At 46.1% G+C, this 16,188-nt stretch overlaps 1 protein-coding gene across 1 annotated transcript in view; it reads right to left on the bottom strand.

Annotated features, from left to right (window-relative positions):
- The window catches only part of VSIG10 (V-set and immunoglobulin domain containing 10), a 59,435-nt gene that overhangs the window by 21,205 nt on the left and 22,042 nt on the right, over nucleotides 1-16,188 (bottom strand). Inside the window, exons 3-4 of the mRNA XM_030218548.1 lie at nucleotides 10,455-10,763; nucleotides 7,485-7,763 (exon numbers count right to left, since the gene is read on the bottom strand). Coding sequence (XP_030074408.1) covers nucleotides 7,485-7,763; nucleotides 10,455-10,763 — 588 coding nt within the window. The remainder of the gene's footprint in view (nucleotides 1-7,484; nucleotides 7,764-10,454; nucleotides 10,764-16,188) is intronic.

The following is a 16,188-nucleotide window of genomic DNA, read 5'->3' as shown; positions in this document are numbered from 1 at the left end:
ATCAAGCCCAGGGTATGCATCTGAGAGTTTGATAAAAGGTAATAGGTGGTAAGATTTTACAAGTGTGTATGGATTTTTTAGGGGGTTAGAGAGCACATATTGGTCTAAATAATCTCCTTTATTAATGCATAGATACAATATAACCCCTGATGGTGCAATTGAGCGAAACACAGACTGTGTTGGGTCCAGGGCGGCCGAGAGAGGGGTGGGGGAGTAAAATTCTACCTGCCTGCTTCCGGATCTGTCCTCTCCTGCTCCTGCGTGCCGCACAGGACCCGGATGATTGCACTAACGCGATATCACGTTAATACAGTCATCCGGGTCCCGACTCCTGGCACGGACAGGAGCAGCGCAAGAGAGGACATAGCGAGGGAGCAGACAGAAAGGTGTGGGGGGGAGCGAGGGCATGGTGGCAGTCCAGTCCTGCCCCACACCTGGCTGTGTCTCTCGGCGGCCCTGGTCGGGAATAAGACCAGTGGAGCTTGTGTATTTATTTATTTATTTTTGGTACATTTATACCCCCACATTTTCCCACTGGAGTGAGCACAATGTGGCTTAAATGCTAGAAAAGGTTACAATGCAATGAGGGTCAGAAAGACGGGAAAGTACAGGAGGATTATACAAGGATGCTTGAATAGGCTGGTGTAGTAAATGGGTAAAGACAAATTGAGGTAGGCGGGGATTAAGCGTTAATTGGTAGGGTAAGCTTTCTTGAAGAAAAATGTTTTTAAAGATTTCTTGAATAGCTGGTGATCGTCATTCTCCTTCGGATGCCTTGGTAGAACATTCCAGGACTTTGGGCTGACGTAGGAGAAAGATGATGAAAAAAAGCAGTTCATATTTAACTGACTTGCAGCTTGGATAGTGTAGGTTAAGGTAGGATCGAGGAGCGTTATATGGCAACAACAACTGGTATTGAAAAAAATGGCTGGTAAAGAGACCCGAGAAGGAGTTTGTGTGACATAAGGACTGCTCGGGTGGTTGACTCGACGTATATAAGCAGGGAATATTTCAATGGCTCCGTAATGGAGGAGCGGCCTAGTGGTTAGGGTGGTGGACTTTGGTCCTGGGGAACTGAGGAACTGAGTTTGATTCCCACTTCAGGCACACGCAGCTCCTTGTGACTCTGGGCAAGTCACTTAACCCTCCATTGCCCCATGTAAGCCGCATTGAGCCTGCCATGAGTGGGAAAGCGCAGGGTACAAATGTAACAAAAATAAAATAGATACTATTGGAGATTCTACATGGAATGTTGCTACTATTGGAGATTCTACATGGAATGTTGCTATTCCACTAGCAACATTCCATGTAGAAGGCTGCGCAGGCTTCTGTTTCTGTGAGTCTGACGTCCTGCACGTACGTGGAGGACGTCAGACTCACAGAAGCAGAAGCCTGCGTGGCCACATTGGTGATCTGCAAGGGCCGACTTCTAGTGGAATAGCAACATTCCATGTAGAATCTCAAATAGTAGCAACAGTGGAGGAGGAGTGGCCTAGTGGTTAGGGTGGTGGACTTTGGTCCTGAGGAACTGAGTTTGATTCCCACTTCAGGCACAGGCAGCTCCTTGTGACTCTGGGCAAGTCACTTAACCCTCCATTGCCCCATGTAAGCCGCATTGAGCCTGCCATGAGTGGGAAAGCGCAGGGTACAAATGTAACAAAAATAAAACATTGATCCTTCTTTAGAATGTTAAATTGGTTTTGAATCAAGGAAGACTGCAAAGACACAGACTTATCCTGTTAAAATTAAACTGAAGTAAAGAAGATTAGAAGAAGCAGAATAATTATGTCAAATCCAAATTGATGGACAGTGGAGAGAATTTGAATGTTGCACATTAATGGTTGATGTAGGAAGCTTGAACTGTATAATATGTAACATCATTATAGAACAACAAGTAGTTGAAAGTCTTAGAAAATAGTACTTAACGTTTGGGGACATGAAGGGCAGAAGAAGAAGGGCAGACTCACAGTAGTTGGGGAGCCCCGGGCAGTAAAGGTCATTGGGGCTCCCCTGGCCACTGCCCACCACCCACCTCCCGCACTGCTGCAGTTGCCGCTGCCCTCCCCAGCCCTACCTTGACAGCCCCTGGTGGTCTAGTGTCTTCTTCAGGGGCAGGAAAACCCCCATTCTTTCCTGCCCTCTATTGCTACTGTGCCCAGCAATACCATGTTTTCAAAATGGCTGCCGAGACTTACTGCTGTAGTCTTGCAAATCTTGGCAGTCATGCAAGACTGCCACAGGAAGCCTCGGCAGCCATTTTTAAAACATGGTGGTACCGGCACCACCAGGCAGAGCAGCGGGCAGGAAAGAGTGGGTTTCTTGCCTGCCCCTACAGAGGCCACAAGACCCCCCAGGGCCCTTTAAAGTAGGACTGGGGAGAACAGCAATGGGCGTGGCGGCGGAGCAACCAGGCAGAGCCTCTGGGTCCCCTAGAGCCTCTAGCCCTCAGGCACGGTCCAGTCGCCTGAACGGTCAGTCCGCCCCTGAGAAGGAGTATGGATGTGGTAGTGATTGAAAGAGGAAAATGTGACGTGTGCTAGAAAGTTCTATAGAAAAATATTTAAAGCTTTAGATAAATATTTATATTGTTGGTTAATATGCATATTCAAACCTGAGCTGTTGGCAGCCCTCAAGGAGTGGACTGAATCACAGCACTTCAGCATACCCTGCAGTCCCACTGAATGATTTATGTGTTAAATTTATATTCACAACTTCTCCCCAAAAAAAGGCTTGTGAATCTCACCCCCACGCTTAAAAGCCAGTCTTCTAATGTGAAACTCCAGTTCAAATATACTCTTTTATCCACTCACACTGACTCACCACACAGGAGGCCCAACATGGCCCACACCAGTAGTTCCGCCTCGAGAGCACACCATTTCCGGCGCTACGGAAAATAATTCCATAATTTCTAGCATGGCGCCAACCCAGCGGTAATCGGGAAGTGCTGCCCGCTGCCTGGTTACAGCTGGGTTATCATGAGAGCCCTTACCGCCATCTCAATGGTTGGCGGTAAGTGGTTCCTCTCCCCCCCTCCCCCCATGGCCACATGGAAAGAGTAATCTTACCACGTGGCCATGTCTTTTTTAGGGGCTTTTTACCCGCTGCAGTAAAAAGGGCTCTGGCGCACGGCAAAAACAGCTACCGCTGGGCCATTTTTTCTGCAGCTAGGTAAAAGGACCCCTGACTGAATTACCATGCAACATCCACAAAACTGTATATTCAGTCCAAGAGGTTTTCAACGCGATACAAATGGAGAGCAAACATTTCTCAACGCGTATCTTTGAACTGCCGTTTCTTTGTGTAGAAAACACTGAAAATGATGGCACCTGGGGTCAGCTGGTGTCATTCTGAAACAGGCACCATCGGGGGCAAGAATGAGCAGGGACTGTTTTAGATTAAGGAGAGGGCAAGAGGAGTCTGGAGGTGGGGGGGGGGGGGGGGGGGGTAAGGGATCAATAGGCCCAGGGGCCAGGGAAGGTTTCTTTTTGTTTGTTTTTGCAGGGAGTCCCAGAGAAAACATGTTTTAATTTTGCTTTCTTTCATGTTTCTTTCTTTCTTTATTATTACATTTGCATCCCACATTTTCCCACCTATTTGCAGGCTCAATGTGGCTTACATAGTACCGTGAAGGCGTTCGCCAAGTCCGGTAGGGGGGATAGATACAAGTGATGTAGTGGTCAAATAGTGTGTTTCAGGCGCAATGGGGTTGGGGAGAGGGAAGGTTATATTTATTTACTTATTTATATATTTGTTACATTTATACCCCACATTTTCCCACCTATTTGCAGGCTCAATATGGCTTACAAAGTATCGTAACGGCATTTGCCATTTCGGTTGATAACAAATATAAGATTGTGTTGTGGTCTAATGAGGTAGAGGTGAATCATGGGGTCGGGGGAAAAGAGGAAAGTAAATTGTCCAGTACGATCATTGATTATGTTGTGTTGCTGGTTGTGAAGATTTATGTTGGGTTGGTGGGATAAGCTTTTTTTGAAGAGGTGGGTTTTTAATGATTTCCTGAAGTTTAGGTGGTCATGTATTGTTTTCATTGCATATGGGAGTCCATTCCATAGTTGTGCGCTTATGTAGGAGAAGCCCGATGCATAAGTTGATTTGTATTTAAGTCCTTTGCAATTAGGGTAGTGTAGGTTTAGGTATGATAGTGATGATTGGATTCTGTTTCTGGTTGGTAGATCTATGAGGTCTGTCATGTATCCTGGAACTACACCGTAGATGATTTTCCTGCTTATAATCGAACGAGAAAAACGCCCAAGTTCCGACCTAAATCGGGAGATGGACGTTTATCTCACAAAAACGAATAACGCGGTATAATCGAAAGCCGAACTTGGACATTTTCAACTGCACTCCATCGCGGAAGCGTACAAAGTTGATGGGGGCGTGTCGGAGGTGTGGTGAAGGCGGGACTGGGGCATGGTTATCACCCAAACAGATATGGGCGCCTTTCGCCGATAATGGAAAAAAGTATGCGTTTGTAGCTAGAATTTAGGGCACTTTTCCTGGACCCTGTTTTTTCACGAATAAGGCCCCAAAAAGTGCCCTAACTGACCAGATTACCACCGGAGAGAATTAGGGATGACCTCCCCTGACTCCCCAGTGGTCACTAACCCCCTCCCACCACAAAAAATGATGTTTCACAACTTTTTATTTTCACCCTCAAATGTCATACCCACCTCCCTGGCAGCAGTATGCAGGTCCCTGGAGCAGTTGTTAGGGGGTGCAGTGGACTTCAGACAGGTGGACCCAGGCCCATCCCCCCCACCTGTTACAATTGTGCTGCTTAATGCTTAGTTGTCCAACCCCCCCCAAACCCACTGTACCCACATGTAGGTGCCCCCCTTCACCCCTTAGGGCTATAGTAATGGTGTAGACTTGTGGGCAGTGGGTTTTGAGGGGGATTTGGGGGGCTCAACACACAAGGGAAGGGTACTACGCACCTGGGAGCTCTTTTACCTTTTTTTTTGTGTTTGTAAAAGTGCCCCCTGGGGTGCCCGGTTGGTGTCCTGGCATGTGAGGGGGGCCAGTGCACTACGAATCCTGGCCCCTCCCACGAACATATGCCTTGGATTTATTCGTTTTTGAGCTAGGCGCTTTAATTTTCCATTATCGCTGAAAAACAAAAACGCCCAGCTCACAAGTTGTCGAATAAAACATGGACGTCTATTTTTTTTTCGAAAATACGGTTCGGTCCGCCCCTTCACGGACCCGTTCTCGGAGATAAATGCCCATGGAGATAGACGTTTTCGTTCGATTATGCCCCTCTTTGTAAACCAAAGTGCAGATTTTGAAGATGGTTCGTTCTTTTTCAGCACTTTCAGAGATATGAGATTGTCAGTTTGAGTTCATGTCAGTATTCTGTTTTGGGCATTTCTGTACGCGCTGTTTTTTTCAAATCAAGGTGATCTTTTTTATATTTTACTTCAGCACACTCAATATATATTCATTACACTTGACAGTAAAAGGATTGCTGTGTAGCCCCTGAAGCAGCCCTGTTGGGCGAAACACGGCCTGTGTCGGGCTGTTTATGTGTATATATACAGTGGGGGAAATAAGTATTTGATCCCTTGCTGATTTTGTAAGTTTGCCCACTGACAAAGACATGAGCAGCCCATAATTGAAGGGTAGGTTATTTGTAACAGTGAGAGATAGCACATCACAAATTAAATCCGGAAAATCACATTGTGGAAAGTATATGAATTTATTTGCATTCTGCAGAGGGAAATAAGTATTTAATCCCTCTGGCAAACAAGACCTAATACTTGGTGGCAAAACCCTTGTTGGCAAGCACAGCGGTCAGACGTCTTCTGTAGTTGATGATGAGGTTTGCACACATGTCAGGAGGAATTTTGGTCCACTCCTGTTTGCAGATCATCTCTAAATCATTAAGAGTTCTGGGCTGTCGCTTGGCAACTCGCAGCTTCAGCTCCCTCCATAAGTTTTCAATGGGATTAAGGTCTGGTGACTGGCTAGGCCACTCCATGACCCTAATGTGCTTCTTCCTGAGCCACTCCTTTGTTGCCTTGGCTGTATGTTTTGGGTCATTGTCGTGCTGGAAGACCCAGCCACGACCCATTTTTAAGGCCCTGGCGGAGGGAAGGAGGTTGTCACTCAGAATTGTACGGTACATGGCCCCATCCATTCTCCCATTGATGCGGTGAAGTAGTCCTGTGCCCTTAGCAGAGAAACACCCCCAAAACATAACATTTCCACCTCCATGCTTGACAGTGGGGACGGTGTTCTTTGGGTCATAGGCAGCATTTCTCTTCCTCCAAACACGGCGAGTTGAGTTCATGCCAAAGAGCTCAATTTTTGTCTCATCTGACCACAGCACCTTCTCCCAATCACTCTCGGCATCATCCAGGTGTTCACTGGCAAACTTCAGACGGGCCGTCACATGTGCCTTCCGGAGCAGGGGGACCTTGCGGGCACTGCAGGATTGCAATCCGTTATGTCGTAATGTGTTACCAATGGTTTTCGTGGTGACAGTGGTCCCAGCTGCCTTGAGATCATTGACAAGTTCCCCCCTTGTAGTTGTAGGCTGATTTCTAACCTTCCTCATGATCAAGGATACCCCACGAGGTGAGATTTTGCGTGGAGCCCCAGATCTTTGTCGATTGACAGTCATTTTGTACTTCTTCCATTTTCTTACTATGGCACCAACAGTTGTCTCCTTCTCGCCCAGCGTCTTACTGATGGTTTTGTAGCCCATTCCAGCCTTGTGCAGGTGTATGATCTTGTCCCTGACATCCTTAGACAGCTCCTTGCTCTTGGCCATTTTGTAGAGGTTAGAGTCTGACTGATTCACTGAGTCTGTGGACAGGTGTCTTTCATACAGGTGACCATTGCCGACAGCTGTCTGTCATGCAGGTAACGAGTTGATTTGGAGCATCTACCTGGTCTGTAGGGGCCAGATCTCTTACTGGTTGGTGGGGGATCAAATACTTATTTCCCTCTGCAGAATGCAAATAAATTCATATACTTTCCACAATGTGATTTTCCGGATTTAATTTGTGATGTGCTATCTCTCACTGTTACCAATAACCTACCCTTCAATTATGGGCTGCTCATGTCTTTGTCAGTGGGCAAACTTACAAAATCAGCAAGGGATCAAATACTTATTTCCCCCACTGTATATATATTTTTTTTAATTGGTTCTTAACAATAAATTACGTTAGTCTTTTTACGATCTGCTCTGTTCATTTTTCATTCTACATTAATTCTAGTCCATTTCCCGTAGAAAAGTACTACACTGTTTATGCAAGCACTGGGTAAAAACCAGGAATAGCTCAGCATGGCTTGAAACAATGGAACTAGCTGGTAACACTACTTTGTGATATATCTGCAGAACCAGAAGGCACTGCATGATCACCAAACCACAGCACCGCTGCCGACGCCACCCTGCTGCTCAGTATTTCTGACCACTCTCCTTTTATTATCGAGCTACGATTTTGGAATTTAAGACTTACAAATCTGAACTGTGCACGCTGCCTTCTCTCTCTCTTCCCTTGTGACGTGGCTCCCCAAGCACTTAAATCTCTGTCTGTCTCTCAGCAGCGGCTTGTTCAGCTTCACCATTGCATAATCTGTGACTCCCGTGGTATTGACGATAGGCTTGAACCCTCTGTGGTCCTCAATCCACTGTAGATGGGAGGCTGGGAATCCACCAGGCCACTTACAGATCAGGTGAACTGCAGACTCCTCCGGCAAGTTATCTGCCCAGCACACTGGATCTGATTTTGGTGGATCTACAAGGCAAGGTTAAAAAGTAGCTTGAATTACATGCAAAGGCAAATAAATTTATTATCTTTAAATCAATCTGTGCAGCTCCATTTGAGATAGAATGTAGAAATTCAGGGGCCCTTTTACTAAGCGTACGTCATATTAGAACTACCGCCTGGCTACCGCGTGCCCTGGGTGGTGATTCCATGTTTTATGCACGTCCGATACGCGCAGCGGAAAATATGTTTTATTTTCTACCGCGTGGTAATCGGCAGTGTACGTGTGCTGACGATTACCGCCCGGTTAACGCGTGAGACCTTACCGCTAAATCAATGGCTGGTGGTAAGGTCTCAGGCCCAAAACGGACGCGTGTCAATTTTTATTTTGCAGCACATCCATTTTTGGCAAAAAAAAAGCCTTTTTTTGCAGAAGCGCTGAAAAATGGACCTGCGCAGGTCCAATAGGTCTGTGCCAGAGCCGGTGGTGGGAGGCGGGGATAGTGCTGGGCAGACTTATACGGTCTGTGCCAGAGCTGGTGGTTGGGAGGCGGGGTTGGTGGTGGGGAGGTGGGGATAGTGCTGGACAGACTTATAGGGTCTGTGCCAGAGCTGGTGGTGGGAGGCGGGACTGGTAGTTGGGAGGCGAGGATAGTGCTGGACAGACCTATACGGTCTGTGCCGGGGCTGGTGGTTGGGAGGCGGGGATAGGGCTGGCCAGACTTATACGGTCTGTGCACTGAAGAGGACAGTGCAAATAAAAAAGTAGCACATATCTTCTTGGGCAGACTGGATGGACCGTGCAGGTCTTTTTCTGCCGTCATCTACTATGTTTACAATACACGCGCATACACCAGCGCCAGCCATTTTTCGGCACGCCTTCGTAAAAGGGCTCCTCAGTCATTTCATCCCTTATTCGTATCTCATATCTTTAGATCTTCTCCGCAGAATTTGCTGATTATTCCCTCCTAGTTATGGACTAGAATCTATATTTATCACGCCTAAAAATTTGGCGGCAAAATGAAACTCGCTTAAGTGTTTTCTATAAAGTACAGCTTAATTTAGGCGTTCTTTATAGACTAAGCCTAAATTTCCACATGGTTTCTAGAATACACTGCGCCCTGGTCCATGTGACTAAATTTAGTTGTGGCCAAATAAAACCTGGAGTAAATCCAGACACCAAAATTAGGCGCAGAGCGGGTGTATTCTTTAAAAACGCACGTAGATTTTAGATATGCCCATGGCCAGCCCGTTCCACGCCCCCTTTCAACTATGCAATTTAGAATTTACACGCAAGTTACAGATTACGCTTAAGCAAGTAGTGCGTGTAAATTCTAATTAATGTCAATTAGTGCTGATAATTGGTTTACATCCAATTATCAGCGCTGATTAGCTTGTTAACCAATTCACTTATGTGCATTGTTATGAAATATGCTTCGATTTCCATGCAGAAATTTTGACGTGATATTATAGAATCTCGGGTTGATGTCTTGACACTGTTCGCCACTCAGTTGTTACTTTACTGCTCCTACTCTTTGGAATAACCTTCCATTCAAAAATTCAAGGTTAGTCTCAAGACTTCTTTCTTTACATCAGCAATTCCACTCTTAATTATAGCCTGAAGTATTGGGTGTGTATTGGCGGCCTCGGGAGTCTGAGACAAACAATGTCAGTGTTTTAATTGAGCTTTAATATCAGGTATTTATTTATTTCCTCTCTGTCCCTGTTCTTTTCTTTCCTACTTTGATTGTAACTTCCCCTTGATACTTATCTTCCGCTTTTTCATGTCAAAAAGTGCACAAGGTGGATTGCAATGCGTAAATGCAATAAAACCTAAATGAATCTTCACCTTAAATTTTAATCTCAATTCCTGCAAATCACTTCCCACTCTTCCACCAGTCCCCAGTTCATCAATACATACATGATCCAAGCATCTCATCTCTACTTCCCTCTCCCATCACACAGAAATCATGAAACAGAAATAAAAATCACAGCAGATTTAAAATACCACCCCCTCCCCTTACTGCCTTCTACAGATCACGTGAAGATATGTTACTGACACCTAGCTCTGATACTCTCAACAGCTGTGAGCGCCTACGTACAGGTTACTCAATAGATACTCACAGTAGACCAGAACTTGACAGCAGAGTTAAAATACCACCCCCTCCCCTTACTGCCTTCTACAGATCACGTGAAGATATGTTACTGACACCTAGCTCTGATACTCTCAACAGCTGTGAGCGCTACGTACAGGTTACTCAATAGATACTCACAGTAGACCAGAACTTGACAGCAGAGTTAAAATACCACCCCCTCCCCTTACTGCCTTCTACAGATCACGTGAAGATATGTTACTGACACCTAGTTCTGATACTCTCATCTGCTGTGAGCGCCTACGTACAGGTTACTCAATAGATACTCACAGTAGACCAGAACTTGACAGCAGAGTTAAAATACCACCCCCTCCCCTTACTGCCTTCTACAGATCACGTGAAGATATGTTACTGACACCTAGCTCTGATACTCTCAACAGCTGTGAGCGCTACGTACAGGTTACTCAATAGATACTCACAGTAGACCAGAACTTGACAGCAGAGTTAAAATACCACCCCCTCCCCTTACTGCCTTCTACAGATCACGTGAAGATATGTTACTGACACCTAGCTCTGATACTCTCAACAGCTGTGAGCGCTACGTACAGGTTACTCAATAGATACTCACAGTAGACCAGAACTTGAAGTGAAGTTGTCTGTTTCCTTCCGCTTAACAGGTTTTGTGCCGTACATGAATAGTTCCCCGTGTAATCAGCAGCTATGTTGTTTATGCTGAAGCTGATGGAGGTTCTGTTTTCTTCGGAGAAGGTTTCGGCAGAGTCGGTGCTTTCTGTTTTAACCACCCACTTCATGAGGGGCATCGGCTGTGACTGGCTGGTGCAGCTGAAATCCAGCTTGGAACCTTTTGTTACAACCAGGGTGCCGTTGGGCAGAGACCTGGTTGGAGAAATGCTGGCGTTGATGCTGTGGGGGCCACCTAAAAACAGGGAAACCACATCTATGACGGTGGAAATTAAGCAAGACAGACGGTGTGGACTCATAGTCCAGCTCCAACTCACATGCCACCTCTGTGGCCTTCTCAATTAGTGGCTTATTTCAAACAAATTTATATAAGGTACCGCAGTTATACAACGTATATCATTCTCAGGTACCCAACTAAACTCAGATAGTAGAATTCTTCAATTAGAAAATTTCACATAAACATTCTTCAGAAAAACGTTTTTCACTTTCATTACCACATTTTATAGTGACCTCAGCGGTGCTCATCGCCAACAAGATTTTTTCCTGGCAATGCAAGCAGCACCCACCTCTTATATTGGTTCACTTAATTATATTTCTCAATTTTTTAACATTTTTTATACTTTATTATATTATTTAACTTATCTTTTAGATCTTTTTTAGATCGGACCCAGGGGTTTTACTCTCCGACATGCATGTTTCGCTCAGAAGCGATCTGTCTCAAGGACATTCCCCCCCAAGCTCTTTTTAGCGCCAGCTTTGCTATGACTCTTCGGGACCAATGAAAGTGAAAAACGTTTTTCTGAAGAATGTTTATGTGAATTCTTCTAATTGAAGAATTCTACTATCTGAGTTTAGTTGGGTACCTGAGAATTATATACTTTGCACCTCTGTGGCCTTCAGCATGTTAACTTATATCTCTACAGTACACTACTACTACTACTTATCACTTTTATAGCGCTACAAGGCATACGCAGCGCTGTACACCATACATGAAAAGACAGTCCCTGCTCAAAGAGCTCACAATCTAAAAATGGAATGTTGCTAGTGGAATAGCAACATTCCATATAGAATCTCAAATAGTAGCAACATTCCATGTTGAATCTACAAATAGTAGCAACAGAATCTCAATAGTAGCAACATTCCATGTAGAATCTCAATAGTAGCAACATTCCATGTAGAATCTCAAGTAATAGCAACATTCCAGAATCTCAAATAGTAACAACATTCCATGTTCCACTGCACTAACCACTAGGCTACTCCTCCACTAGCAACATTCCATGTAGAAGCCTGCCCTTGTAGATCAGCAATGTGGCCGCGCAGGCTTCTGTTTCTGTGAGTCTGACATCCTGCACATACGTGCAGGACGTCAGGCTCACAGAAACAGAAGCCTGCGCAGCCGCATTGCTGATCTGCAAGGGCAGGCTTCTACATTACTACTACTACTTATCACTTCTATAGCGCTACAAGGCATACACAGCGCTTTACACCATACACGAAAAGACAGTCCCTGCTCAAAGAACTCACAATCTAAATAGGACAGACAAACAGACAGAACAACTAAGAGGTAAGGAAATTAAAAGAGGTGGAGATCTCAAGGCCCAGTTAATAATGTGAGCTATGGCATTAATATAGAACATCTTATGCAATGGGATTTCCACTATGTACTGTACATTGCAGCAAAAATGGCAGAAAATATAGAAAAAAAAAGACTGAATTCACACTGTGACAAGGCTATGGCCAGGGGGGGCTGGGATAAAGCATTTAGACCCTGAAGTACAAGTACCAGAAGCCATTGCAAGGAGGGAGGAAGAGAGTAATCTGGAAACAAGAGAATGGATTCCCAGCTCCAGCAGAGGGTGCCAGGGGGGTGGCCAGGCTGAGCCTATAATTTCATCCCCCACTAGGGGGAGACGGAGGGACAAAGCTCAGTTCCCCTGGATATGCAATCAATATACCATGCAGCCTAGCTGGAATAGAGAGGGGCCCATGGAAAGGGAAGAAGATGATTGGATGGATTACATGGAAGGAGGGGTATATCGGGGGGGGGGGGGGAGGAATCCCAGGGGAGGGGGAGAAGCCTCTATGGAGTGGGAGAGTTCGAACGCAGGGATGGCCAGCTCCTGAGGGTTTGGAAACCTGCTTTATTGGAAGCCTGACTTATTTTGAAACCTGCTTTATTTACCTGCCTTATTGGAAGCCTGATTTATTTACCTGTCTTACTGGAAACCTATGTGGGTGGAACTTGTTTGTTTGGAGATAACTTGTGTACTGAATTTGAGACAGCTGTTATTGGCCTGATAATAAAAGCTTTTGACCTAGCCACTGTCGGCAATTGTGGTGAGCTCTGGAAGTTTGGTTGGTGGGTGGCTCCACCTGGCTGGGAAGCAGTGGACCCGTTTCACAACACCCACTACACTGAGTTTTATACACCAACCCCCAGATTCTATATAGGACGCCTAAAGATCTGCGCCGATTCTATAACAATGCGTGTAACTTAACAAGCTAATGAGCACTGATAACTGCACTTAACAAGCAACAGTGAGCACTAATTGGCACGGATTTGAATTTACGCGCACAGCTCACTAAGGGGCTCCTTTTACAAAGGTGCGCTGTAACAGGGACACGTGTTTTGGGCGCGTGCAGCAGCATTTTTTTCAGCACATCTGTAAAAAAATGCCTTTTTAAAATTTTTGCCAAAAATGGACCTGCGGCAAAATGAAAATTAGACAAGCGAAAAGGAAGAGAGTAGTGGATGCTTGGAATGCCCTCCCGCGGGAGGTGGTGGAAACGAAAACGGTATCGGAATTCAAACATGCGTGGGATAAACATAAAGGAATCCTGCTCAGAAGGAATGGATCCTAAAGAACTTAGACGAGATTGGGTGGCAAAGCCGGTGGCGGGAGACGGAGATGGTGCTGGGCAGACTTATACGGTCTGTGCCAGAGCCGGTGGTGGGAGGCGGGACTGGTGGTTTGGAGGCGGGGATAGTGCTGGGCAGACTTATACGGTCTGTGCCAGAACCGGTGGTGGGAGGCGGGGCTGGTGGTTGGGAGGCGGGGATAGTGCTGGGCAGACTTATACGGTCTGTGCCCTGAAAAGGACAGGTACAAATCAAGGTAAGGTATACACAAAAAGTAGCACATGTGAGTTTATCTTGTTGGGCAGACTGGATGGACCGTGCAGGTCTTTTTTCTGCCGTCATCTACTATGTTACTATGTTACTATGTAGAGCTGCTTAACAACAAAGAGCGTTGAGTCACAGGAGCCGTCCAATTGGCAATGATATGTCACACAAAGGACGGCTCCTGTGACTCAACGCTCTTTGATCCATTGAGGATACTACAGTTAGAAACTCGGCTACATTAATCTTTGTTGTTAAACAGCTCTACATCACAAGGAGGCAAGATGGCGTCTTGAGCAGAAGCAAGTACCTGAGCTCCTGAGTCGCCGTGTATCATCAGCGGGAGCGGTCTTTTCTCTCCCCGGTAGTTTACATGGGGAAAAGAAAAGGGAAATCCAGGGGGCAGGCCTCCTTAACCCCTGGAGGGAACCCCACATTACACCAGACAACATTGATGATGTTTGGAGTCCAGGCACCAAAAAAGGAACCCTGATGCCCACTTTGAATGGACAGTCCTTCCCCTCTTTGGTGAGGGAGAACTGCAGCATAGAGGAGACCTCTTTGAGCTGTCCTTCGAGCCAGGGGCGTAGCTAGACAACAGATTTTGGGTGGGCCTAAGCATGAAGTGGGTGGGCACCAAGTGTTCTCCCCCCCCACCCCCACTATGACCAGAAAAATATCTCAGCTGGCGGGAAAACGCTTCTTTCTACCTTGGCAGTCTGCAGAAGGCATGCACTCAAAACTGAGCATGTGCAGGTGCTGGTATCGTGGAGAGTAGCGTTTCCATTACCATCAGGGGGGAGTCTTCTGCTGGCAGAGCTTGGGATTTCTACCAGCTAATGCTAAATATGTGCTACTGTTGGGTGGGCCTGAGCCCTAAGTGGGTGGGCTCTGGCCCACCCAGGCCCACCTGTGGCTACGCCACTGCTTCGAGCACGACACCTCCCAGGCCAGGTGGCATTTTTTTGCAAGCAGTTGATCAGGCTCGGGACAACCCGAAGTGGTGAACAGTTCCTTGATGCCTGAAGGAGGCCCCTCTGCTACTTCTACCCCAGAGTTAACATCGAGTAAAGGACGGGTCTACCTCACTTTTTTGTTTGATTCTGCAAAATGAAAATTGCCATGTGTCCATTTTGGGTCTCAGACCTTCCTGCCAGCCGTTGACCTGGTGGTAATGGTCTACAAACGTAGAATGACTATTACCGCCCGCATGTCAGAAAATAAAAATATTTTCCAGCGCACCTAGCACATGTGCCTCAAAAATAAAATTACAGCAAGGGCCACTTGGTAGCCGGGTGGTAAATGTAGTTTAATTAAAGGGCCCCTAAGTGTATTCTGTAATGAAGTACGCTGAACGTCTAACATGTGCAGGCAAAAAGGAACATGGTGTTGTGTCGGCATTCCAAAATTTATGTGTGTACTTATAGAATATGGCCCTGTGCAATTTTGTACCTGAGGCAATGGAAGGTTAACTGACTTGCTCAAGATCTCAAGGAGCAGCAGTGGGATTTGAACCAGCCACCTCTGGATTGCAAGACCAATGCTCTAACCACTAGGCCACTCCTCCACCCTGAAGAATCTTGTTACTCTTTGGGGTTCTACCTGGAATGTTGCTACACATAAGTACATAAGTACATAAGTAGTGCCATACTGGGAAAGACCAAAGGTCCATCTAGCCCAGCATCCTGTCACCGACAGTGGCCAATCCAGGTCAAGGGCACCTGGCACGCTCCCCAAACGTAAAAACATTCCAGACAAGTTATACCTAAAAATGAGGAATTTTTCCAGTCCATTTAATAGCGGTCTATGGACTTGTCCTTTAGGAATCTATCTAACCCCTTTTTAAACTCCGTCAAGCTAACCGCCCGTACCACGTTCTCCGGCAATGAATTCCAGAGTCTAATTACACGTTGGGTGAAGAAAAATTTTCTCCGATTCGTTTTAAATTTACCACACTGTAGCTTCAACTCATGCCCTCTAGTCCTAGTATTTTTGGATAGCGTGAACAGTCGCTTCACATCCACCCGATCCATTCCACTCATTATTTTATACACTTCTATCATATCTCCCCTCAGCCGTCTCTTCTCCAAGCTGAAAAGCCCTAGCCTTCTCAGCCTCTCTTCATAGGAAAGTCGTCCCATCCCCACTATCATTTTCGTCGCCCTTCGCTGTACCTTTTCCAATTCTACTATATCTTTTTTGAGATACGGAGACCAGTACTGAACACAATACTCCAGGTGCGGTCGCACCATGGAGCGATACAACGGCATTATAACATCCGCACACCTGGACTCCATACCCTTCTTAATAACACCCAACATTTTATTCGCTTTCCTAGCCGCAGCAGCACACTGAGCAGAAGGTTTCAGCGTATCATCGACGACGACACCCAGATCCCTTTCTTGATCCGTAACTCCTAACGCGGAACCTTGCAAGACGTAGCTATAATTCGGGTTCCTCTTACCCACATGCATCACTTTGCACTTGTCAACATTGAACTTCATCTGCCACTTGCACGCCCATTCTCCCAGTCTCGCAA

This window comes from Microcaecilia unicolor, chromosome 11 (assembly GCF_901765095.1).
Source record: "Microcaecilia unicolor chromosome 11, aMicUni1.1, whole genome shotgun sequence".
NCBI lineage: Eukaryota > Metazoa > Chordata > Amphibia > Gymnophiona > Siphonopidae > Microcaecilia > Microcaecilia unicolor.
This window is presented reverse-complemented; position numbering and strand designations above follow the sequence as displayed.